At 41.6% G+C, this 23,935-nt stretch overlaps 1 protein-coding gene across 1 annotated transcript in view; it reads right to left on the bottom strand.

The window, feature by feature from the left end:
* Positions 1 to 23,935, bottom strand: part of TNKS (tankyrase) — a 121,853-nt gene that overhangs the window by 13,622 nt on the left and 84,296 nt on the right. Inside the window, exons 9-18 of the mRNA XM_085310818.1 lie at positions 22,323 to 22,444; positions 20,189 to 20,280; positions 20,027 to 20,105; positions 12,358 to 12,529; positions 8,550 to 8,629; positions 7,419 to 7,564; positions 6,287 to 6,452; positions 4,077 to 4,296; positions 3,690 to 3,799; positions 836 to 1,024 (exon numbers count right to left, since the gene is read on the bottom strand). Coding sequence (XP_085166944.1) covers positions 836 to 1,024; positions 3,690 to 3,799; positions 4,077 to 4,296; positions 6,287 to 6,452; positions 7,419 to 7,564; positions 8,550 to 8,629; positions 12,358 to 12,529; positions 20,027 to 20,105; positions 20,189 to 20,280; positions 22,323 to 22,444 — 1,376 coding nt within the window. The remainder of the gene's footprint in view (positions 1 to 835; positions 1,025 to 3,689; positions 3,800 to 4,076; positions 4,297 to 6,286; positions 6,453 to 7,418; positions 7,565 to 8,549; positions 8,630 to 12,357; positions 12,530 to 20,026; positions 20,106 to 20,188; positions 20,281 to 22,322; positions 22,445 to 23,935) is intronic.

A 23,935-nucleotide genomic window follows, 5' to 3' on the forward strand; every position in this document is an offset into this window, starting at 1 on the left:
CTAGAGGAAGAGTATGAATTTACCTAACGACTGAATTTCAAAGTGCCTAAAGCCTTTGCTGACTATATTAAGCAGTGCCCTCACTTTGAAGAGTTTCTTCTTTGTAGGTTCTTACAGAACATGATTAGGACATGTCTTCACCTTCCCATGAACAAATGACACAGAGTTTTCACGTGTCTCATCACAAGGCAAGTTTTCCGGAGCTCAAATTATTCTGAAAAACATTTTCTGAACTCTCCCCAAATAAATCCATGTCCTTTAATGGCTACTCCCATCAGAAGTGGACACAGCAACCATCAAAAATGCTTTAYACGGACACATAGATTTGTGCATCTTTATTAGGCTTTTTAACTGCCTGCCACCACTACCACTAATGAAAAGGTTTAAGGTATCAGTTTTAGGAAAGGTTGATAACCACCTTCAAACCTTGGGATGTTGTTTTGGAGTTGGTCAAAGAAGAACTGTGATAATATGCAGGGGTTGACCAATATAATCATCCCCTAAATGATCCCATTTCCCAAAAGTCCCATCTTATTTTATTCCCAGGTTTAAAGAAATAATTACCAACAGTACAGAGATTGACAATCACTGGGGAAATTTCAGACAGGTTTATTTCTGTCACCAAGCAGGTTGATTACGGGAGCAAACTGAACCCTTAAGTAGAAGAAAACCTTAAACCACAAGCCATGTTAAGATAGGAAAAGAGCCATGTTAAGCCAAAGGAAAAAGCCTGGAAAAAACCCATAGCTAAAGGAAATCAGTTGCCCTGGAGATGCTCATCTCCATATATCTCAGTACAGAGAAGACTGAGGATGGCACTCCAACACAAACTTACTGTTGCCAGGTCTAGAGGTGTCTGACCCTCTTGATTCTTCATGGTCGGATCCGCTCCGTGCGCTAACAGCAGAGCACAGAGCTGTGTCCTTCCTTTCTGCGCTGCCTCATGCAATGGTGTGAAGGCCCATTTATCTGTTGCATTTACACACGTGTTGTATTTGATCAACAATGCCGCAATGTCCACGTGCTGTAAAACACAWGAATACYTTTATCAGTGTGTCACTGGTAAAAYGTCCMTTTTCTTTTTGGTGTTAGGAGTGCTTAGAGACTCCTTTAATTTCTCCTTCCATTCTTTAACTCTCTGAAGAAATGTGGTTTGAAAAAACYGCTGACCTTATTCTTCCCCTCTTCTAAACTTTTAAAGCAACTGCTGTTCCCTTGACTTTTCCACCACATGACATAAAACCCTTTCGACGGACCTGCAGCATGAAGTGCTGGGGGGCAGAACAGAAGGTGATTGCTTTTGTGAGGAACAGGTCAAATCTGTGAAACCGGTCGGCTAAGAATTTCAGAAGCCAGTACCCATTTCTGYTCCATCTCCCATCACAGAGCTCTGSARGGGCTGAGGACATCTCAGCAAGAAGCATGGGTCACCACAGAAAAAGCATACAGCAGTTGTTAATTAAAAAAACTGAYGGTAAGACAATCAACTTGGATAGGTGCGATGGTTTTTTAGAAGCGACGACTAGTTTGAGTCAACCTCTGACAATTTCCCTGTGCCAGCAAGGAATGTTTTGCCTTTGCATAAAACAGGTGCTTTGGTACTTTTTCGTTTCAAGCAGAGAAACAATTTTTGCAGTAGAGTCTGCCTTTGGATCTAAGAAATGTCCTAGGTATTTACGCTTACGGTAGGTGCTGGTAGGCAACGCGCTTGGTGCTAGGGCCCAATGGCATGAAAGCACTCTGCCCTGCCTTTCTAAAATACATCATCTCTCCCAGGTTTTGCTCTTCTTGTGCCAGGGCCACGTAGTAACCAACAAAGCATATCCTTAGACCATCAAAAATGCTAGTTCTGGAGCTTCCTGTTGTCTACCTGCAATTATAGGCCTTTCTGTTGGGACAAATAGTCTGTGGAGATTCACATTTCATCTTYGCTTCCTAGAAACAGAACCTCTTTGTGTGACTTTGTAAGGCTGGCAGTAATAGTCATATCTTTTTGCTAGCTCACGTTTCCTAACGCAATAAATCTAGCGGACACCTTTAACCGGCAGACGCGAGAGACCTCAAAGATGCTTCAGAAACCAGCTTTCTCTCTTGTACCAATTCCTTCCTTTACCTTCTTCATGGGGGATTTACAATTTTGTAATTGTTTTTTCCAACTGCTAACTTGTTAAATTTGTTGACAAAAACCAAAAGCAAAACCAAAACCAGAGCATAACAACTGGTGAGGATTAAACACTGTGCAGTGCCTTACAACAGAGATGATACTTCCTGTACAGTATCTGAGAACATGTGAGTACACATGCTATAGAGAAGATACAGAAGATGCTGTGGTGTCTTAAAGATATGATCAATTCATATTGAAGACATGAAGTCATATGAAACAAAAGAAGAACCACTGGTTGCTGTTCCCACTGCAGTACATCGTCCAGACTGCCACTCTTTCTTATAGAGCCTCTATAGCAAGAAGAGCCTAATGGCAGTGCCATTTGATCAGAAACCAACCTAACGTCTGCTCTGCTACCCTCAAATGGGTTGCCCATTTCCTCCCCATTTCTTGAATCTCAAAAGGTTCCCCACTTCCCATTGGGGTGCCAACCACTCACCCAAGCTTTTGGCATGACCTGCTGAAACCCTCCCTGGTTTCTCTGAAGCTGCTCAAAGCGACTGCTTCCCAAGTCTTGAACTAAGCCATCCAATGGAGATTCATTTCTGGCATCCTCTGAACCTATTTTTGTGTTCGACGGCTCAAGTACTGCTAATACAACTGCCGTGAAACCATGTACACATGAAAGACAGACCATCTGATAACACGCATTTGGGCATTATCAATAAAACCTTCCAACTGTAAAATCTTGCTCCCAGGGCATTTGCTTTCTGCTTTCAGGCTATATTTGCTACGAGACCATTAACTTAGTTCCATGCACGTAGACTTTTACTGGGCCTTAAAGCACTGCTGGGAGCTTGTCAAGCACTGTCTCTGCAGAATTGCTTGCAATAGATTTCTTCTCACTTCATCCACAATTAAAAGCTGCATAGAAGCAATCTACCTGGCCTCTGCACAGGTGGAGTACTCACAGATGCTTCCTCCTGTATGTTAATCACCCAGGAGGACCTGCCTCTTCGGAAAGGGCTTGGATTAGCCATTGCCAATAGCTCAGTTGCACTAGGCAGCTCCTCCAGGACGCTCATACTCCAAACTGGGTCACTTCTGGACAAGTTAGCTTTGTCTGTTTTGGAACCAGATGGTCCCTGCAGCACAGACTGATAGCATGCTTGTGCTTAACCATAGCTCCCCCTGCCCGGAGACTAGCAGTAACAGACCTCCGCTTTCCTGCCAACACCTGGACACAATCCCCTGGAACTGTCCTCTTCCTTCCTCCAAGTCCTCTGGTGACAGCTCGAGGTTCTGCCTGTTCCAACAGTCACCCAAAATTTTAAATTGTTCAGAACTATACATCTGCTCGCTTACACGGAGGCTACGTCCCAGTCACCTTTCCAAACTGCAGACTGTAACTGCTACAGAGTGCCTGAATCTGCATCTTCCTTAGATCCGTGCTACTGGGGCTGCACGTATTTCCTACCATCAGAGGCCGAACTTTGCTCACAGGTGAAACATAAACCTCTTTGGATGYGACTCCTAAGAAGAGTCTGTAGTTTGTTCACTCACAAGCCCAAGTGCCTGTACCTACCCCATAAGATGCCGCGTTGTGAAGGGGGATTAATCCTCCTTTGTCCTGGGCGTTAACATCGGCACCATGCTCCAGAAGGTATTCAGCTACTTCCAAATTGTTGTAGCCAGCTGGAGAAAAGACACAAGAAATTAGGTATCAGGAGAGCTAGACCAAAGGAAAAGTGTTCAGCAGAAAAGTTAAAGTAATTTTTTGACTGAAAAAGCTCCTCTTTTCTGAGTAATTGTATTGCCCCCTGAAATACAACTGCCATAGTTACAAACTCTCTGTGCAAGACAGGGAAGCTTTTCTGTGAAACTTTTACTACGCCAGCCCTGTTTCTTKGTGATTAACTTCTGTAATCCTATGATAAAAATACAAGGTTACAAGACCTGGTGAGACACCGACCTGCCAGATGAAGCGGTGTTGAATTTCTTCCCTGGGTGTCTCTGCAGTTGATGTTTTCTTGAGTGCACAGCTTCTGCACTCGTGCCAGGCACCCCTTCTTGGCAGCATCTAGCAAGGCAGCATCTCCCCGCAGCAAGTCCTGGATGTCCGTGTCTCCTTCTTTCACCAAGTCTAGAGGAGTGTTCCCATCTCGATTTTTTTTTGTAGGATCGGCTCCGTGCTGCAAAGAGCAATGCAGAGCGCTACTGTCACAACCGCAAGCGCGGTACATTGGCGCGTCGCTACTCTGTGGCGTTGCAGGGGGTGTGGAGGATGGCAAGCGCTGCCACTGCCCTGCACAGGCAAGGACTTTGCATATGGCTGTGCCATGCTGCCACAGCAGACTTTAGAGAACAGTCAGGCATTGCAAACACCTGCTGAGCAGTCCTCCCTCCTCCTGCAACCTGCTTGGCACTGGCGTTTCTTCCCCGTGCCAGTCTGAGCTACTGAAGCCAGACCCTGGGTTTCACTAACCACCACCCTGCTATCTAAAGGGACTGGTCTCAGAAAGAAAGGCTCTTCTTAGACTGGGAAAAATACTCATTCCTACACTTCCTGCTAGAAGACCCTTTGGTTAACAGATATTCTCCAGAACAAATGTTTAAGTGAAGTGGTAGTGTCTTCTGAGACTCCTTCAAATGTGTACGAGCAAATGAGGTGGGGCTGTCGGTTTAAAGAAAGACCTTATAAAAGGAAAGTCTCTCCAAAAAGACAGTATGTTTCTGTCTCATTCTTAAGCAGAACGGGACAAAAAAACCCACCCAAGTCAGGAGGAGCAAAGCTCGACGTCCATGGCTCAGCAGAACTGAACAGCAGTGCCAGCTGGCCTAAGACACACAACAGGAGAAGTCCTTAGCACATTGCAGCGTGAGCATAAGCCCTTGGACAGCGCACACCCAGAGCCAGAGCCTTTACAAAATTGTGCCAACCTAAGGACATATTTAGCTCTTGCACAGGCATGATTTTGAAAGGAAACATTCTGGCACTTCTCTGTTTCCTGTGGTACATCCATTACTTTGAAGGATCTTTTGAAGTTGAACTCAAAAATGACTACATTCCTGGTAGAATAATCAGACAACTCCAGAGCCCTCCGATGGCTATTAAGTAAGATTATGCCTGAGAAATTACGAGAGTTAATTCCATGGGAACTCCTATAGCTTTAGGTAACTTCTGTATTCAGGTGGCACTAAATACAGSTATCAGGGCTATCACTGAGCCTACTCCACAGACATCCCTGAATGGTACCTTCTGGTTTCCACCGCAGCTGTGTTTCGAACAGATGTGCTATCCCTCTGGATGTTTTTTTGCTAATTGAGTGAAATTATCATATGCGGAAGGATAGAAAGAGCAGGGCTTTGCAGCAACAAGCGAAAACAAAATGTGAGGGAAGGAGCCCAACAATTTTAAGACTATATATATTCTTATTTATTCCTAGATTAAATGCTGTGCCCCAGAGGGACACAAAGTAGGAGAGCTAAAATGGGAGCCAGAATTGGTAAGAATACTGGTAAAATTCTAGCATCCTTTTACCATCACAAGGCAGGATATGACCTTACATTAAAAAGTCTCTCATACTCAGGTTCTTCACTGAAAACATACTGGCACTACCCCTAAGCCTTTTCAGACTTCTCCTGCTGTTTATAATGAATACTTATTCCACACTATATTAACCTACATTTCCTCCAGCAGCTTGCTAAATTATACATTAACTTAGCAGTTTTAAATTTCTCAAGCACCAGTCACTTTCTAGGAGCCACCTTCAGTTATTTGCTCTGTAACAAACCATCGCGTAAGAATTTACAAAGGTTTATTTAACTGCAATGACTGTTTCAGAAAGTGATAAATTGGATGAGTTTTTTTTTTTTTTTTATACCTTGTAGACAAGTTCAGCTTCTTCTGGTTTGTATGAGTCTTTTGCTAATTGGCTAATATTATCAACTGAGCATGTCAGACTAAAGTAATACACATCCTGGAAAAAAGTATCCATACTGATCAATCTTTATATAGTGAACTTACCTTACATAAGAAACTGCCTGACAATTCTAAGTTGAAAATAAATTCAAAAGATACAACAAAGACTCTCTGAATAAAATTAACTTTGATTCTGATCTCAAGCAATACAGAACATAAATGCACTTAAAAGATATACTGGAGAATTCCAGCTCACGTACTTTTAAAAGCAGCTTGCAGATTTCATATTTTCCTTTTGCTGCTGCTTCATGCAGAGGAGTGAATTTCCAGAGGTCTGCTACGTTGACAGAAGCGCCGTGCCTCACTAACAGCTCAGCCACCTCGTAGTGTCCGTAAGAACAGGCGTTGTGCAGGGGTACTAAGCCACTAATCAGAGAGAATAAATTAACAGCTGTAGAAAATAAAATCCAAAATGCAATCATACAAAGCTCCAAGAGATAAATCACCCATTTCCACTAGACATTATCCATCTCTTTCGGCTTTTCCAATTTTCACGGCTTTATTTCCTTGCTATCGACGTATCTACGAAATGAACACCATTTCCCTCCTTCAGTTCCCATCCAGAAGGCCACTAAATGCTGCACAGGCACCAAATCTTACTGCTGCTACAAGGCTGACTTTAATGTTGTTAACAACAGCCATAAAGTGCAAGAGTTACTGATGTTCTGACTTCGGATATTTGACTGTAAACTTTGAAAATTTACAATGGGTCTGAAGTGTGGTTGTCAGTAAGCACTGCACACCCGGTATCATGGGAAGATGCACAAACATTTTTGTTGGCGAGAGCCTGGAATTTCAGAATCAGAAATGCTTTCCAGTGCTCTACCCTGCAGCAATATATCGGAGTGAAAGATCAAACACAATCACACTACTCTACACGATCTCTTTGCAAATAATGCAAAAATCTGTAAATGCTTTGTTATCATAATTAACTGAGTAACTAACTAAATTAATAAAAGCTAGCAAAGAGGATTAGAAAAAAGATCAGAGAGAATCCTGGTATTTTACCTCTTGTCATTGAAACTAATTTTAGATCACCTGAAATATCTGAAAGGCTGCTCTTAGGCACAACGAAGTCTTTGCAATGGACAGAATGGGGAAGAAAAGCGGCATGAATTACCGTGCCAGATATGTACTTGATAATGGCTCTGCCAGAAAACTAAACATTACTTAATGGTGCATTAAGTCTCCCTACAGCGAATGTCAGGAACAATACAGAATGCAAGAGAAAAAAATAGGACGGTTACTGAAATCCAAAGCAAAACAAATAGAGCGGGCAGAAATATCACACTAATAGAAAACTATGGAGCGTATCATGGAATGAAAATTTACCCTTTATCTTTGGCGTGCACATCGGCCCCGTGGTGCAACAGATACTCCACCACTGACACGCGGTTATAGCCTGCGGCAAAGTGCAGTGGCGTCGAGTGACGGCCTTCCAAATCTCTACAGTTCACATTCTGAGGGCTGCAAAGTTGCTGGGAAGACAAAAGAAGAAATGAAATCTAGTACAGAACTAAAAAAAATGCCAAACTCCAAAACTGCTCCTTCCCTACACAAAATTTGATCTCTAGGTCAGATTTTATAGTTCTAGTTTTATAGTTCTATTAAAATTACGCACCAATTTTTAGAATTTAGTTTTCAGGATACTTCTTTCCAGACAGGTGAAGTTTAAAAACATAGCTTCTCTAAATTTATGGCTGGGAAATTCTTCTATAACAAACAAGATTTAAATGATGGAAGCAGTATGAAGATGTCTAATATATTTAGAAGGTTGAGCCTCTAAAACATCAAGCACCAGGTTCAAGCCCATTTAAGGCTCTCCGGACAAACCACCATTTACAGTTTAACTGCTGTCTTCAAAAATCTAGAAATACTGAATAGGCAGTGAAGGAGACTGTATAAATTTTCCGAAGCACAAAACTATTGCTGCTTGAATGTTAATGTATACGAGGTTGAGGTTCAAGGTGAGAATTTGTGCAAGATGGTGCATCTGCAAGCTATTTTGCCCACAGATCAAATATGGAAAATAAGATCAATCGTATCTGTGATCCTGGGACTCCATGGCTTGACCTTTCAGCTTCAGAATAAAGATAATCTAAAATGTGAAGCCTGTTACCTGCTGGGCTTTCATTTGCTTGCCTTCTGACAGACCTGAGGACTCTTTCTACTAAATTGTGACTCTCAGGCTCACAGAGTCTTCTTCAAAGAATTATGGCCGGATCTGAAACACTGCATCTGAATCTGTCAAAGACCTGGCTGGGAGAATGAACATCCACCAACTCAGAGGGGCACCTCAGCAGGTCCTCTCAACACACACTTTCTAGACAGAACGAAGACCCTGGCCTTCCCCTTTTCTAACGTTTTTCCAGCCATTGGGTATTACTTCCATGACGCCTGTAGCAGAAATGGTGTTGCACAGCAATACAAAGTGGAAAATGAACACGAGCTGCCCAAACCTACCTTCACAGTTTCCAAGTCTCCAGCTTTGGATGCTTCTAACAACCGGTAATCCACATCAGATGTGCGCACAGGTGTACTTTCTACATAAGGAAGAAAGATGAGTTGTTTTATTTTTCTTTAGGATTATTTAGTTATATTAATTTGTATTCAATATATTTCCAAACTGGGGGGGGGAAGCATTTACAGTAATGCTGCCTGAGTTGTGATGTGCAAGTATCACACTGCCTAAACGGCTGAATAAGGAACCTTACTTTCAATGTAAGCCTGAAAGACTTGGGCTCCTGTGCCAACATCACTCTGCCCAACAGAATATCAGTGCTTTGCTTTTATTCCACATATGGTAAAAAACTGCAAGAAATTTATGTGCTCCTTGGGGCAGATTTAAAGTTTGCTGAAATTCAAAAGCGCCTTCTCACTGATTTCGGCAAACTTTGCACAAGGCCCTGGTGCGTACCCAGAGTTAAACGTGCCGACTTTGCCTGCTGAAATCACAGTCTTAGTGCTCAGCGCTCGTGGTCTGTCCCATACTACAAAGCAGTGACAAGGGGATGGGATTCKCCAGACGGGCTCGGGCCACCAGTTGTTCTGGGCACATTGTGACTGTCCACACTGCCCACCTGCGACACCTTCATGATGCAATAGATGTGCACTGCAGTTGATAGCGTCAGTGACATCTGCCTCTTGTCCCAAGGTAGTTTTTTTTTWAAAATATATATGGCAATTAAAAGGAGACCTTTGGAGAGACGTCTTTGCTATTTTTAAATGACTGTAAAATGACAGGCTTTGGCTCCAAAATTCCTTTTTGTTCCACTTCTTGTTAGAAACAGCTGTATGCAGCGGGAAGAGGAAGAGGTGGCTAGAATGCAGCAGCGGATTAGCTCTYCCTAGAGCTCTTCAGCGCTGCTCAAAAGTGAGCTGAAAAAGTAATCTGACCACTTCACTTTTAATAGAAACTACTTTCCATGGTAGAAGCCACTCCACTGGAGCTCAAGGATTTATGGAATAAAAGCTTGGCAGCATGTAGCCAGATYAGTGCTTGAAATGCCTGCCTAACGCCAAACGAATGGGGCAAGATGAACTTGGGGTCGCAATCCTCTCTAACAACAGAACACTGTAAGAAAGCAAGAGTCTTGTAAGCAGCTAAATTCATTCTAAAAAGGTATGCAACTTCTACATGCATATATGATTCGAGCCATCAAAAATGCTTAAAACAAAAAACTGCTTTAAACGCCCAGAACCGGGACTAAGGGAAACATATGCTTCCCTCCAGGGAGGAAACTGCATAGGAAAAGCTTTATGATAAACAGTCAAGGCTGTTTCGAGAAGGTGCTTCTTACAGACTAACACAGTCTCTAAAAAATCCAGTCAGCTCCTGACTTTGCAGGAGTTGTAACAGGAATGGAAAACAGGTRCAAAGGGACATTTGTTTTCCCAGCTAGCAGTGCTTATAGAGGGACATCAATTTAACCCTTCAGTTTGAGGTAGTATCTCCTATTTGCAGCCCTGTTTTCTCTTCTCAGTCAGGGCCTGGAGCCTTCTGCTACCCGTGGCCTCCACAGCCACTGCAGAAAGAGGAGGAGGAGAGGGAGGAAGAAGGTGAAAGGCAGCTCCTATGAGCTCAACTACCAGAYGCAGAAATGTTCCCAGCTGAAGGAAAGGAGTTAGCGCTGGGTTAAGATTTCAGTTCACTCCATCTTTCCCACATTCTTTGCCTTCCCTTGCTCTCCCCAACAGCACCTTGGTGTCATGATGTTGGGGCAGAAGAGATGAGGCTAAGATCTATACTGCAGCCTGAGCTCTGCTCCTTAGCATTTGTTTCTCTCTTCTCTGGTCTCCTGTCTTCACAAGATAGGCAAGATCCTGACTTCAGGCAGGGCACAGAAGGAAAAATGATAGAAACCCAACGTAATTACCAGAGGAAAGAGAAATTGAATCCCGTTACACTAGAACTTGAGTAACAAAAGGCTGCACCGAGCAACGGAACAAAGCTACTTACGCTTTAAGAGAAGCAAAACAAGCAGCATTTTCTAATAAGCATTGGAAAATAACAAGCTCACGTGATGAGCTTCCTTACATTACATAGCCATACTGTACAGATGTAACCAAAATCACAATATTGGCTTTGAGAAGTCCTATCTACTGGCCCTGATGTCATCAGAAAGCTGCTTTCATGGTTGTCATCTCACAGCTCTGCTATTAAGGGTGAGGGAAAAAAAAAAGCCAGTATTATGTGAAAAATATTACAAGCTACCAACATGAGCATGGCTCAAGATCCAGATAGTTACTATTATACCAAAGTAACTCCAGTGTTAAGAAAGTATTTCTTTAAATCAGTCTTCTGAAAATGAAACAGGCAGTGTTATTTTGTATATAATTTCTGCATTCACTTGATAGCTTTGATATATACAGAAAATAATATAGTGTCAATAATCTACACCACACTCATACACTAAACTTATGCATCTTTTTAGATTTTGGGTCTTTCAGCCTTGACTAGCTTCATGGATGTAAGAGAAAGGCAATTCAATGAAAAACAGTACAGTATGATGTCTGAAATGAGTTTCCATAGAAAGATCAGTGAAAATGAATTTTTTTACTCGAAATACGTTCTTTCAGAACAAATCAAATTCCTATTCCTTTTAGCAGCAGGGGATATGCTTATTTTTTCTTGATTTCTCTCTTAACATTCTTCTCTCTCAATACACACATACACACATGCATACTTTAAAGAGGTAATGCTATCCTCACTACCCAGCTACAGACGTCCCAAGAGAGCATACACTTTAAAAAGATCCTTCCCCGTGGAGTTGTAAAACGCTTCTGCTTTGTCTGCTTTAAGGCAAAGCTATTCAAAACACTGAGGGAAATCAAGTTTCTATCTACCTCTGGCTTCGTCAGGAATCTGGATATCCATCTTCCTTGGACTACATGCAAATCCCACTGTAAGGTAAATTTCTCCATGCTGCTGTTACACTAGCTACTGATGCAATTCCTCTCCCTGCTTGCAAACATTCAACAAATGCATGAATATAAGGATGCAAATGCTCAAGCGCTTGCACGAAAAATAGTGGTGCTCTCTTCCAGAATCTATTCTTCTTTTTTTTTTTTTTTTTAATACAAGATTCAAAATACATTGTTTGCTAAGCCGTATCCACAGAACTTTTATTATAAAATCGCTCTCTGCTGGGCAAGCAAAGCATTTGAAGTGGAAGCTCAAATGGTTTAGTAATTATCAATATTTTCCAGCTTGTGCTCTCAATCTCTGATCAGCACCAATATTTTTTACCAARTATGCTTCCAAGAGCCCTCGCAGTTTAAAAATCATTTAAATGATGTGAGCTTGTTTTTATACCTCATGCAAGCATCTTTATCTCACAGGACTAATAGTTCCCGCTCTGCAAAGCGCCACAAACATTCTGCTTGTGACTTCTGAAATCTGGAGTACCTACAGGGTGGCTGATGAGAGAAAACGGTTCCTTCCATGTTCAACAYTACTCTGGTCTCTCTGCAACCTGTTACAAAAATAAATCCACYTGCTTTCCTTCTATTTCCCTACAGAGCAGCATGCTATACATCCAGAAGATGCTTATTTTCTTCCTGATTTATATAAAAATCACTGAAGTGAGTAATTTTTTTAAAAATAAAAAGCAATGGATAGAACAAAAAGTAGATGTGTGCACAGGGTGGCTGAAGGGAGAGATGAGAAAACCACAGCAAGACTCTCGCGCTGCAAACAAATTAAGATCCACAGCTGTGAAAGGAAGGGAGAAACTAATGTTCAAGTGCCCAGGTCCTTATTTGTACCCACCACTCAGAATCTGCTGCACTGCTTCGTTCCCCATCTGTGCCGCTGTGAAGCCTTGCAAAGAGATGATGGAAGGATCTGAGCCATAATTCAGCAGCAGCCGGCAGGTTTGCAAGTGACCTGCTAAAGCAGCCCTGTGCAATGCTGTTTGACCAAGGGTGTCCAGTGCATTCATCTGGAAAAAAAAAAAAATTATCTCCAATCCCTCTGAGTTCCACTAAGCAAAACCAAATGCCAATATATGCAGACAGTCCAACGTATAGATAATTTAGAGCATGTGTTTTCTGGTCTTTTAAAAAAGCAGGTTATTTGTCTGTGTGGCTAACAACACAAGGTCACCAAAATTGTACTTTAAAACGGTGTTCAATATTTGTACAAATTTGATGAAGATGAACCTTGTGTAAGAAAAGCAAAACTCTCACAGAAGATGAGGGAGAGGTAAATAGTTAACCAAACCATCTAAAGATCTTTCAGCTTTGTGGAAATTACCATCTGTCATYCTCTGAAGAGAAATTACCATTACTCACCAGCAGGAATTAAAGCAAAATGAAGGTGTCAGATGAAGAACTTGATGAAGGAGAAAAAAGAAAAAAAGAAAGAAAGAAAGAAGAAAGACTAGTGGCAAACAGCCCATTTTCCTCCTCCTTTTTTGTACTTTTAAAGGCAGCTAAGTGTAACTGGATATAGTTCTACCTAACTAAAGACTGCATAAACCAGCAAAACAGAGTAAGATCAAAAAAAGGTATTCCTTTGAAGGAGTAACATAGAAACCTATCTGCCTGCAAAGATTTAATAGAAAAACCTAAAAAACTAGAAGCATCTCCATGGTTTCATATCACAGAAAGGAAGGGAATAATAAAGAGCTTTAAAAATAAAAAAGAAAACAGAAAAATAACTTTTCAAGGCGATACAATACAGCTACCAGCTATTCCTGGCAAATTTAAATGCAGATACCTAACAGTTTTTTTATCACTATGAAATAYGAGATTTGCTCTGTACTCTCTAAAAATTATTCAGTCTGTTATCTCGGTCCAAGTCCGTGGATGGTAGGCTGTGAACTGCATGTATGATAGACTCTGCCGCTGCAGAAAAACAATTTCCCACATAAATTGCAGCCTGAAAATCTTACTGCACTTCCACRAAAGCTAATTAAAAAGCATTTTAGTTAAGATGCATATTCTGAAACTAAACGAAGATGAATTATGGGAACAAATAGGCAGAAAATACCTCTTATCAGATAGGGTAGAAAGATACCTGCTTCGCAGCAATATCAAGACACAGGTAAGAAGAAAGAACTGCCACATTAAGCCAAGCAGAGCACAATTAGATATTGTCRGGAATTGTTCTATGTCCCAGAACAGTCCAACGTGCCGGTAGAGCAGGAATTTCTCAGATCACAAACCTCTCCTGCGGATAGATGCACAGGAAAGGCAATTCTGCATCCTTCTACTTGTGCTCATCAGATCATGTCAATCTAATGGGATTTCCCTAAAAGTTTCTCAGTGTTTTAAATAAGGGCTTACTCTTATCGTAAATATTAACTAGAGGCTGGATTTCCCACGTCCACCATTTTATTCGTATGATGATGGTCTGTTTCAGGACACCGGATACCTTTCCCTACCGATAAGGGCACAGAACAGCAGAAGCTTGAGGTTATGCAGGGCTAGCGATGGTAAAGGCAGAATTAAACGATGCTTGAGGATACTGGAGGTAGGTGATTGCACTCCCTTAGCCCAAGAACGAGAATCATAATTAAGGTTTTTCGCATTGCTAAATTCCTACGTTAAACAGAAATCGCTGATGGACAGCAGCAGAGCTGCACCGCCCAACTCAATGCTGACCGGGCACCTGGAAAAAATGTTAATATTCACTTGGAAAGAACACTGGCAAAGTCATCGGATCCACCGTACCACATGCCACACACAGGTCGCCTTCCACCTCCAAGCAATTACCCTTGCCAGCAATCCACTCTCRGGGCAGGAGGATTCCTCCTATTATTTCCTTTTATCCCTTTCCTTTTCCCCATCACAGATGTATGCAGGAGAGAATCAAAATGGTCGTATATCATCAGCCACCGAAGAGATTTTTTCCTCCCTGTAGGGCTGCCTGCTCCGAGCAGCGTACAGAGCTGCAGCAATATTCCCATGTATTGCCAGGCACTTGCGGCAGGCTCAACAGCTAGGTCTTGTTCGGGGAGCTTTTCGGCAAAGCGTCGTGAGCGTATCAGCTTTCTGCCGACGTCAAACGCCGAAAATACCCTCCTACCCCCTTGACACTACAGCAACAGACAATCCAACAGTTTCCCAGCGCCCGCATGATCTCCTAGAAAGGCTTCTCCTAAAAAAAAAAAAAAAAAAAAAAACCAACCCTCAAAGTGACACGTGAAAAGTGCTTTGCCAACAGTCCCACAGGAGCCCTCCTTGCGGCAGAAGTGCCCTAGCTGCTGTCCTGCGGCATTTATTTCTGACGACAACTTACAATCTGTTTTGTGTCTTTGCGCATCACTGATAATAAATGGGAAAGGAGTGAAAGGGGGTCAGTGGCAATTTCAAGCTAAGTCGGAAAAAAAAATGGTCTAGTTTTACACTGAAAGTTCCTAAATATTCCAGTCAGATAATCCACAGCTTCCTCTTTGCATTAAAGCCAAAGATTAACATCACTAAGTCTGGATGTCTAAGTAGTGAAAAAAATTGAATCGTGCAATCGCTAATGAACATGGTTCTTCATAGTGTAAAAACTGATGCATCTCWGAAACTTAATTTTTCAATGCTTATCCTTTCCTGAGAAAAATCATACCTTTATCTGAAAAGTGAGAAGCAAATGTACCGCAACTCTCACCCAAGAGCATCCCAGCCTTTGCTATGGAAGTCTAGATAGATGCTGACTATTTTCAGAGCCATGATCATGACAGGTTGGTGACATRCAACTCCAATGCCCAGAAATAACTGTATTATGCATAAGTCCTGAAAGCTATATCCTTCCAGCACAGCAAAACGAACAGGGACACTATCTGTCAGGCAAACATGACTTTGGAGAGGCACATTTCTTTTCTTGCAGAAGAACAGTTTCTACAGTATCCTAATATAACATAACATAATTAACCGAATAGCATCCACAACGTAATCTTGACCAAGATGCTAATGAACGTTTGCAGCTCTTCCTTTCTGTCATTCCAATTCAGGAAAAACGTTAATCTCCTTCTTCTACACTACTAGAAAGCTGAATGTCTTCCAGAAGATCCTAAATATCCTGTGTATCTGTAAATTCAAACAAGGGGCTAGTTATAAGAGATATCTAACTTTCTAGCAACACAACAAAATGGTAAAAAAAACACTTGCAATTCCCGCAAACTCAACTAGTGGGTTACTAAAAGGACCTTCACTGACCATGGGATGCACATGGCTTGGACGCACCATACTGATGTGCAAGCAATGTGCACCAAAAATGCATTTACAGTGCAAATTAGAAACAGTCCATGTCCCCAGTAAGGTCCAGCAAGACATACCAAAATAGGTGATTTATAAGCTAACTCTTGGCAATACTAATGTTCTTAAAAGTATTCCTGTAAAATAAACCTAGATCAAGCACATGTTATTCAAGCACTTCTTCACTTTTTCTCAGTCTGGCAAATTTCAAACAGCAAGTTCAAATGGAAATAAAATTAAGGAGAACTAAATTCAGTTCCAAGACCAAGCCCCATCTCTCATTCATCGCAAGCATATCTTTACTATTCTTAAACATACATACTTCACAGATATTATCTCACTTGTGTTGTCTGATAAATAGCAACTCCTCACAAAAACAGAATTTTCTCTCCATTGCTAAAACAATCCCAAACGATTTCCAATCCACAGAGCTCAGCGAGTCGCTGTGTACTACAAAACTACAGGCATGGTTTGAGTGCCACTGTGTCACGTCTATTAAAACGGCAAAGGCAATCCCAGTACGCATCAGCCCCAGCATTTCTCGTAGAGACATGGAAGCACAGTGTCATTATATAAGGCAGCAGGGGGAATGCATTCGGTTCTTGCTTCCTGAGCTCCAAGATTCATTCTTGCGCTAGCAAAGAGAAGGAATATGAGGATGATTAGGAAACGGAGAGGTTCCTTACGTGGGAAAACCTAGAGTTTGGGGTGGTTTTTTTTTGGTTTTTTTTTAGCCTATCAAAACAAAGGTTAAGGAGAATCAGTCTGCTGACTATGAATGCATTAGCAAAGGAAATGTCTGTGAAGCATCAAAATGGTAAGGACATATTTAAACTGCAGGAGAGTGTTGGTCCAGGAGTAAATAAATATTTACTGAGAAGCAGCTACTGCAGGGGACTAGATTTACTAGCTTGTGAKATCCTCTCTTGTCACAAATACGACTGGACAGGATCAAAGGGTAAACACATCTGAATACACCTTTTAAAGTAACTGAAATGCCTCTGTAGAGTATGTAAAGCCCTGACAGGGCACAAAAAGAGTAAGTAGGAAGAAGCAGCTCACAGAAACACAGCAAGGGGACAATCAAGAACCCGAACGACACTTCGGGGACTGAAGAGGCAACGTTCCAACAGTGAGAAGCAAAGAAATGGCAATATCAAGGGTGCCGATGAACTAACAGAATACCTACAGTCAAAGCACAAACAAGAGGCCAGATGAATATATACAAACAACACAAACATTTTCATGTGATTAAATATGCCAAGTTAACTAATTAATACTCTAGAGTATATCCCATCTGGGAACTTCAAAGCACTTCCTAAGCCTTAATCATCTACATATCGTGAAAGTCCACAATTGCATTATCTATCATTTTACAGCTAAGGAATTTTGGACACAGATGAGGAAGGACCCAATCCACTGCAGCATGGAAATAAAATCCTTAATTTTAACAATGTGTGGTCTCCTGCCAAGTGCTTAAGTGCTTTGCTGGATCACAAATATGAAAAATATGAAYGGATTTCCCAGAATAACAAAGGAAGCATATATCAGAACAGGAATGAAGAACGAGCTTTAAGTACCATCATGTATCTCTATCTGAGTACTTACAACTGAAAAACTATGGCAAACACCCACTCAGCACGATTCTTTAGATAACTATGGGCTGCTCACTATGGTCACAGAGTCCACAAATGATTCATGGATCACAACTGGAAACCTCTGCTTGAGGAGAAAAAAGAACTAACAGGCTAGTGTCAGAATGCCCTCCTGACACAAAACAACAAAATCCAGCCATTCTAGGAAGGCTGATGTTTTAATCCCACTCCGGTAATACTTGTTTTTCAGTTTGCTCCTAACCCGGTTACATAGAGACAGATTTTCAASGGAGCACTAATTGAGATACCTTACAGTATAGTAGCAGGTTTTCCAGACACACGCAACATACAAAAGCTCCTTATACTTCTCAGCAAATAGCTGTTGGGTTTGAACACATTCAAAACTCCAGCAGGTCCAGTTCAATGCTTACCTGAGAACCATCAATATCCAGTTCATGTGCAATACTGGATCCAGAGATATCTATTTTTAYGGGCAAATGAAATCTTATCTTTTCTAACGCACAGGTAGGGTTGCGATCAGTGGTGCAAAGTCTAGTTGGAGGCCCGTAGCTAGCTGTGCCCCCCCGGGTTCCGTACTGGATCCTGTATTGTTCAACTTACGCATCAGTGACCTGGATGAGGGGACAGAGTGCCTCCTCAGCAAGTCTGATGATGATACAAAACTGGGAGCACTGGCTGATACGCCAGAGGGCTCTACTGCTGTTCAGAGGGACCTCAACAGGCTGGAGAGATGGGCAGGGAGGAACCTCATGAAGACCAACTAAGGTAAGTGCAGGGTCCTGCGCCTAGGGAGGAATAACCCCGTGCACCAGTACAGGCTGGGTGCTGACCTGCTGGAAAGCAGCTCTGCAGAGAAGGACCTGGGGGTTCTGGTGGACAAGCTGACCATGAGGTAGCAATATGACCAAGAAGATCAACGGTATCTTGACTGTATTAGGAAGAACATTGCCAGCAAGTTGATGGAGGTGATCCTCCCCATCTACTCAGCCCTGGTGAAGCCACACTGAGAGTGCTGTGTCCAGTTCTAGGCTCCCCAGTACAAGAGCGACATGATGCTACTGGAGAGAGTCCAGCGAAGAGCTACTAAGATGATGAAGGGACTAGACCATCTCTCCTATGAGGGAAGGCTGTGAGAGCTGGGCCCGTTTAGCCTGGAGAAGAGATGACTGAGGGGGCAGATCTTATCAATGTGTATAAGTATCTGAAGGGAGGATGTAAAGAAGACGGGGCCAGACTCTTTTCAGTGGTGCCCAGAGACAGGACGAGAGGCAACAGGAACAACCTGAAACACAGGAAGTTCCATCTGAACATGAGGAAAWGGTTCTTTACCGCGAGGGTAACAGAGCACTGGAACAGATTACCCAGAGAGGTTGTGGAGTTTCCTTCCTTGGAGACGTTCAAAAGCTGTCTGGACACTATTCTGGGCAATGTGCTCTAGGTGACTCTGCTTGAGCAGGGGGCTTGGACGAGATGATCTCCAAAGGTCCCTTCCAACATTCAAGCCTCAACCACTCTGTGATTCTGTATGTTATTCAGAGTCATTTTGGGAAAATGATAATTAACGATTTGAAGGAATACAAATGGTCTTCTCTACCTCTCTTCTCTCCCTGGGAAAATCTTGGTGAGATACTGCTACATCAGGATTCTCAAATGTGATAAATTCTGTCATAGCTTTGTCATTAGGTTATTTTATGATTCCATTAAATTGCTATGGAAGTGAATCAGGTACTGAGATCTGGAAATTAGCTCTCATACAGGCCTATAAATTACAATTCAGTGTTTCAAAATAAAGACTTGAAATAACCGGATATACGATTACATTGCGCTCTCCTCCTGATACTTCCAGAGTTACTCTCTAGATTGTTATTACAGGTGTATTTCTTCATTTCTAGCTATCGGAATGAAAATGAAGACTCAAACATAGAAAATTAATCTTCCTTAAAAKCAAAAACTAGGAAGTTGTTACATTTTGTAAAGTAGAAAGAAAGCACCTGTTAATAGGAGTTTTTGAGAAAACTAAGTAGCCTAATTTATCATTATCGTGAAGGCCAAGTTTGTTGCTAACAATCCAAAATACTTCTGAAAGATGTTTGGAAGACAACCTAAATAAAGGTTACACTTTTCTTCACTGATAACTTGCCGAACCACCTGTTCATAAGCAAGCTTCACCAAGGCTCAGAAATCACTTAAGTGTGTTTAGGTCAGCATCCATCAATGGCTAAACGGGATGACAAATCAAACTGACCAAGAAAGAAAGAGTTTAAAGAGTCTAACGCTTAAAGTCAGTGTCAGCAAACTCAGAGGCTGGGTATTTCAAGCTCTCAAGAGAAGTCAATAAGAGGCACCAAAACGACCATCTTTATTAAAAATGAGTAGCATAATTCATTAAAAATGAGTAGGCTAGATTCCTAAGCCTGCATTCAGTTACATGGARAGGAGACCTAATTTTTAAATGGGATACCTGAATACCCCATACTGATTTAAGATAAACATACTTTAAGGTTAACACAGGACATGCAAGGCACGCAAAAGAAAAAGCAAGAGCTTTCATGAAAACTAACGTTATATTTAATCAATATAACCCTCCCTCTTGCCTCCTGCCTTACAGAAAATATATTTCRGTATATTTACCTTTGCTCCATGTTTATGCAGCACTTCCATGACATCATTATGAGCTTTTTCAGCGGCAACATGCAAAGGTGTCATGAAGCTAGAGGAAAGATGGAAGATATTAGTTTTGCACTCCTAATATGWCAGCGTCCTTGTAAAAACTGCAAAATTTCAGGAACCTACTCTTTGTTTTTCTCATTAACATTTGCTCCTTTCCTGAGCAATAGTTCTGTAACTTGCTTCCGTTTGGGATGCACAGCAGCCACGGCACAGTGCTGCAAAAAAAGTAAATATAGAATAAATAAATATTGCCACTGTAACTGCACAGATGACAAAGAGCTCTGAAGTCCACAACTTCATCTTTACATATTCTGCTGAACTTCAGTCKACAAAAGTTTCAAACAGAATTGTGCAGAGTTGCATCACATTTCTGCCTGAATACACAACACGCTGAACAAAATATAAGCTAATAACCACTGCTAAATTATTCTGCTCACAAAACCAATTTTCATTTTAAAGCTTCATCACTTATGGAAGAAGTGGGATGTTCCCAGCTGCATTAACAAGATATAGGGATGAAAAAAAGCACGTAAAACACAAAGGACATAAAGGCAAAGGGCGTGAAATAACTTTCTACAGAGTCCCCAAACTTTCCAGTATCAAAACAAGAGCCTTTACAATGAGACAGATCCCAAGATRCTGTGATTCTGTGAAGAAGCATTGGTACACGGCTCTTGCTAAAGATGGGAGCTACACTCTACAGTCTTTGTGCATTTGTTAAAAAAAAAAATCAGATGTGAAATTAAATAGGTTTCTTATGAGTTCACATCCCTTTACGCATCATTTGGCAAGCGCAGCCACAGCAGCAGCCTGTACCGTCCTTTGTGGAAAAGACAGATGGGGAACAACACTGTCACTCATTTCATGGCATGCAGCTGGACACAAGACAAATTGACCCCACAGGCTTCCTTTGGGACAGTATATTTAATTTATATTTAATTCTGTTCTTACATTTTCTTTTGTTGGCCAAACCTCAGAGCAACACTGAAACATAAACCGGCTGCTTGCTTTTGCCTATGTGGGTTAAGGCAGCACTGACTCCRCTGCCTCGTGGTAAAAGAGAGCGTGCTAAGGGCAGGGATACTTCAGTTACATCGCACTGACTGCACATCACCTTGTCTGATCCGAGAAGCTAAACCTGTCCTGCCGCTTGGACAGGAGAGACCACTGGGAAATCTCAAGTACGGCAGGCGGAAGCTGAGAAATCACAGCCACACGCTCGTTGAATAGAGGACCAAAGATACCGACCAAGCTAAAAGAACCCCTTTTGCCTCGCCACCTCCGCAGAGCGAGCAGACCGTGAAGAGCAAAGAACAGCACAGGACTAAGAACTCATCGTTACAGAGCTAAAGAGAGGTCGCGTAGGAACAGCCGATACAGTCACGAAGGGAAAAATAACATCATATCAAGTCTACTTGACTCGATTGAATCCTACTGTCTTCATGTCCAGCCTCTAAATATCTCCTCTCCACCTTGCTCCTAAGTTTAGTCTAGGAAGCCAAGTCTGTCAGGGAGAGAACAGATACAGATGCTTTTGGTAGGTAACACTGTTCTGAGCACAGCTGTGGTGTTTTTAACACAAAGTATGCATTTGTGTGCCTGTGGCTGAGACTGATCATTGTGAAGACAATATTTTAKTAAAGTACGAGAACTACAGAGGTTTTAATAATACCATCAGTCCCATTAAATTTCTATGAATTCACTTCACCTGTGATATTGGCTGTGTTTTCTGCCTTCACTGCTTCTTCAAACAATGAAATAGGGGTAGGACAAGTAAGTCACAAGCACCTCTGCCTCCACAGCTGATCAGCAGTATTATTCCAATCCAAGACACTGAAATGCACCTAGCCTCCTCCGTCACCACTGTCTCAGGTACCCTACGAAGGAAATCTGGCATCTGCATTTGCCCACGTAAAATAGTAAGGAAGTACCAGGTCACCTGGATGGAATTTGTCCCCAGCAAATACACAACCACGGACCAACAGAAAAAGAGGCAGAGAAAAGAAGTGAATTATGTACAGGTGAGCAGTGGCCTAAGGATTTCTGAAACTCTCCAGAAAAAAAGAAAGGGGGGGGGCAATAAAATTATATAGTGTTATCTCCATACCGGTGATTTATATTTAAAATATCAAGTGCTTGATGGCAAATTCTCAATCTCAGATGATGAATGCTCTTTCATATTGTAGAAATAAAACCTCTCAACTAGTGCTACCAGCACATYTATCACAGAAGTAATGGATTGACTGTATAATCTCACCAGTGCAGTTTCATGTGACTGTGGCTGCTTAAAATTAATGATCTCCAAAGCGAGCGTCTTTTTCACTTTGGCTAGGTCTGCCTCCCTGGCTGCTTGTAGTAAAGAATGTCCTTTGAATTCATCTGTTGTAGAAAAAGACATAGTTAATATTCAGCAACGTCACATTTATAAATGTTACTTGAGATGGGTAGCCATAATTAACTAAGAGCAAATAAAATTATTTCTGTGTATTGTCAGGTAGTGACTAACCTGGGARGCAGAACACCAAACATGGCTTAGTGAAACCAAAAAGGGTATTTTAGGGGAGAGGGGAAGGAATTCCTTAAGGAAAACTCATAGAGCCTTTCTCCCTCTTATTCTCCTCCCACCTGATACTAAAAACAGCGGTAACCTCTAAATTATCTATTTATTCAAGGGAGCATCCTGCTAGTAAATGCTATGCASAAGAAAACAGCAATGAGGTTGTGCTTTTCAAAACCCTTACTGTATTTGCAACTAGAAATGAAGCAAAGCCTAAAGATATAATTTAAACAGAAAATATTAAACAACGAGCATTTGTTAACAGTCTTAGGAAAATTCAGGTGGTTACGTATTTGAAGCTAGTCTGCTCAAAGAATGCAGGAGCAGGTTTTGACAGTAGTTATTTCTTTGCAGGTGTAGAGAGGTAATTTTCAGCAACTAGCTGAACAATTTTAGCTGAAAATTAGTTTGAACTTGAAAAAGGTAGGGAAGTGTTTCTCTTAAAATCTACAAATGAAAGGCAGGTACACAAGGATAAGGTCTGAACCTGGGAACTAGAAACAAACAGCTTAATCATCTCGGTATAAATATCAAGAATTTTCTTTCATATGCAAGCTTGAAATGCCAAAGTTGTGAAGAAAAGCTCTCCTTCCCACTCTCATTTTACATCTGCTGCATTTGTGGCTTCCTTTTAATCAAAATCACTTCATTTCTAATAAAATTCAAATTTCTTTGTAAACATAACATTACACAAAATACAAGTACAAATAAATCTTGAAATGACAAATAAATATATAATATTATTCCTTATGTAACAAAACAGAAAAACTTAAGAATACACTAAATACATCCTATTTGGGTGTATGTAAATAGAGGATGTCCTTAATTTTCAACAAAATGGTGTCAAATTTGATATAAAGCTAGCATACACAATTTAGTCTTTATCTGTGGACAGGGATTTTGCTCCCCACTCCCACACGCCTAAGGAAAAGGGAYTATACAGAAAACAAAACAGACTTTGAATGGATTTTTCCGCTTACTAATTAGAACCAAGCCTCAATAAACTTGCCTCAACACCACTCCCAGGTTAGCCCAGAATAGAGAGAGCAGGAGAGCAGCTCAAAGATAACAACCCTTTCGTCTTTTCTCCTCGAAGCAAGTTTTACGCTTCACAGAATCTCTGTTCTGTATTACCACCCTCGTGGGTGCAGAGCAGTGACTAGCTGTGATGGGAAGGAGCACAGGATCACCATCTCGGGGCGTTGAGGGGCTTGATTTCGGCAGGACTTAAGTCTTCAAGCATACAAAAACATCCTGCCCCACTGAYTCAACRGTACCGTCTGGCCTTAAACATTTTCAATCTAAGAAAACCA

Source organism: Rhea americana, unplaced genomic scaffold (genome assembly GCF_003343005.1).
Source record: "Rhea americana isolate MKP2758 unplaced genomic scaffold, rheAme1 scaffold_326, whole genome shotgun sequence".
Lineage (NCBI taxonomy): Eukaryota > Metazoa > Chordata > Aves > Rheiformes > Rheidae > Rhea > Rhea americana.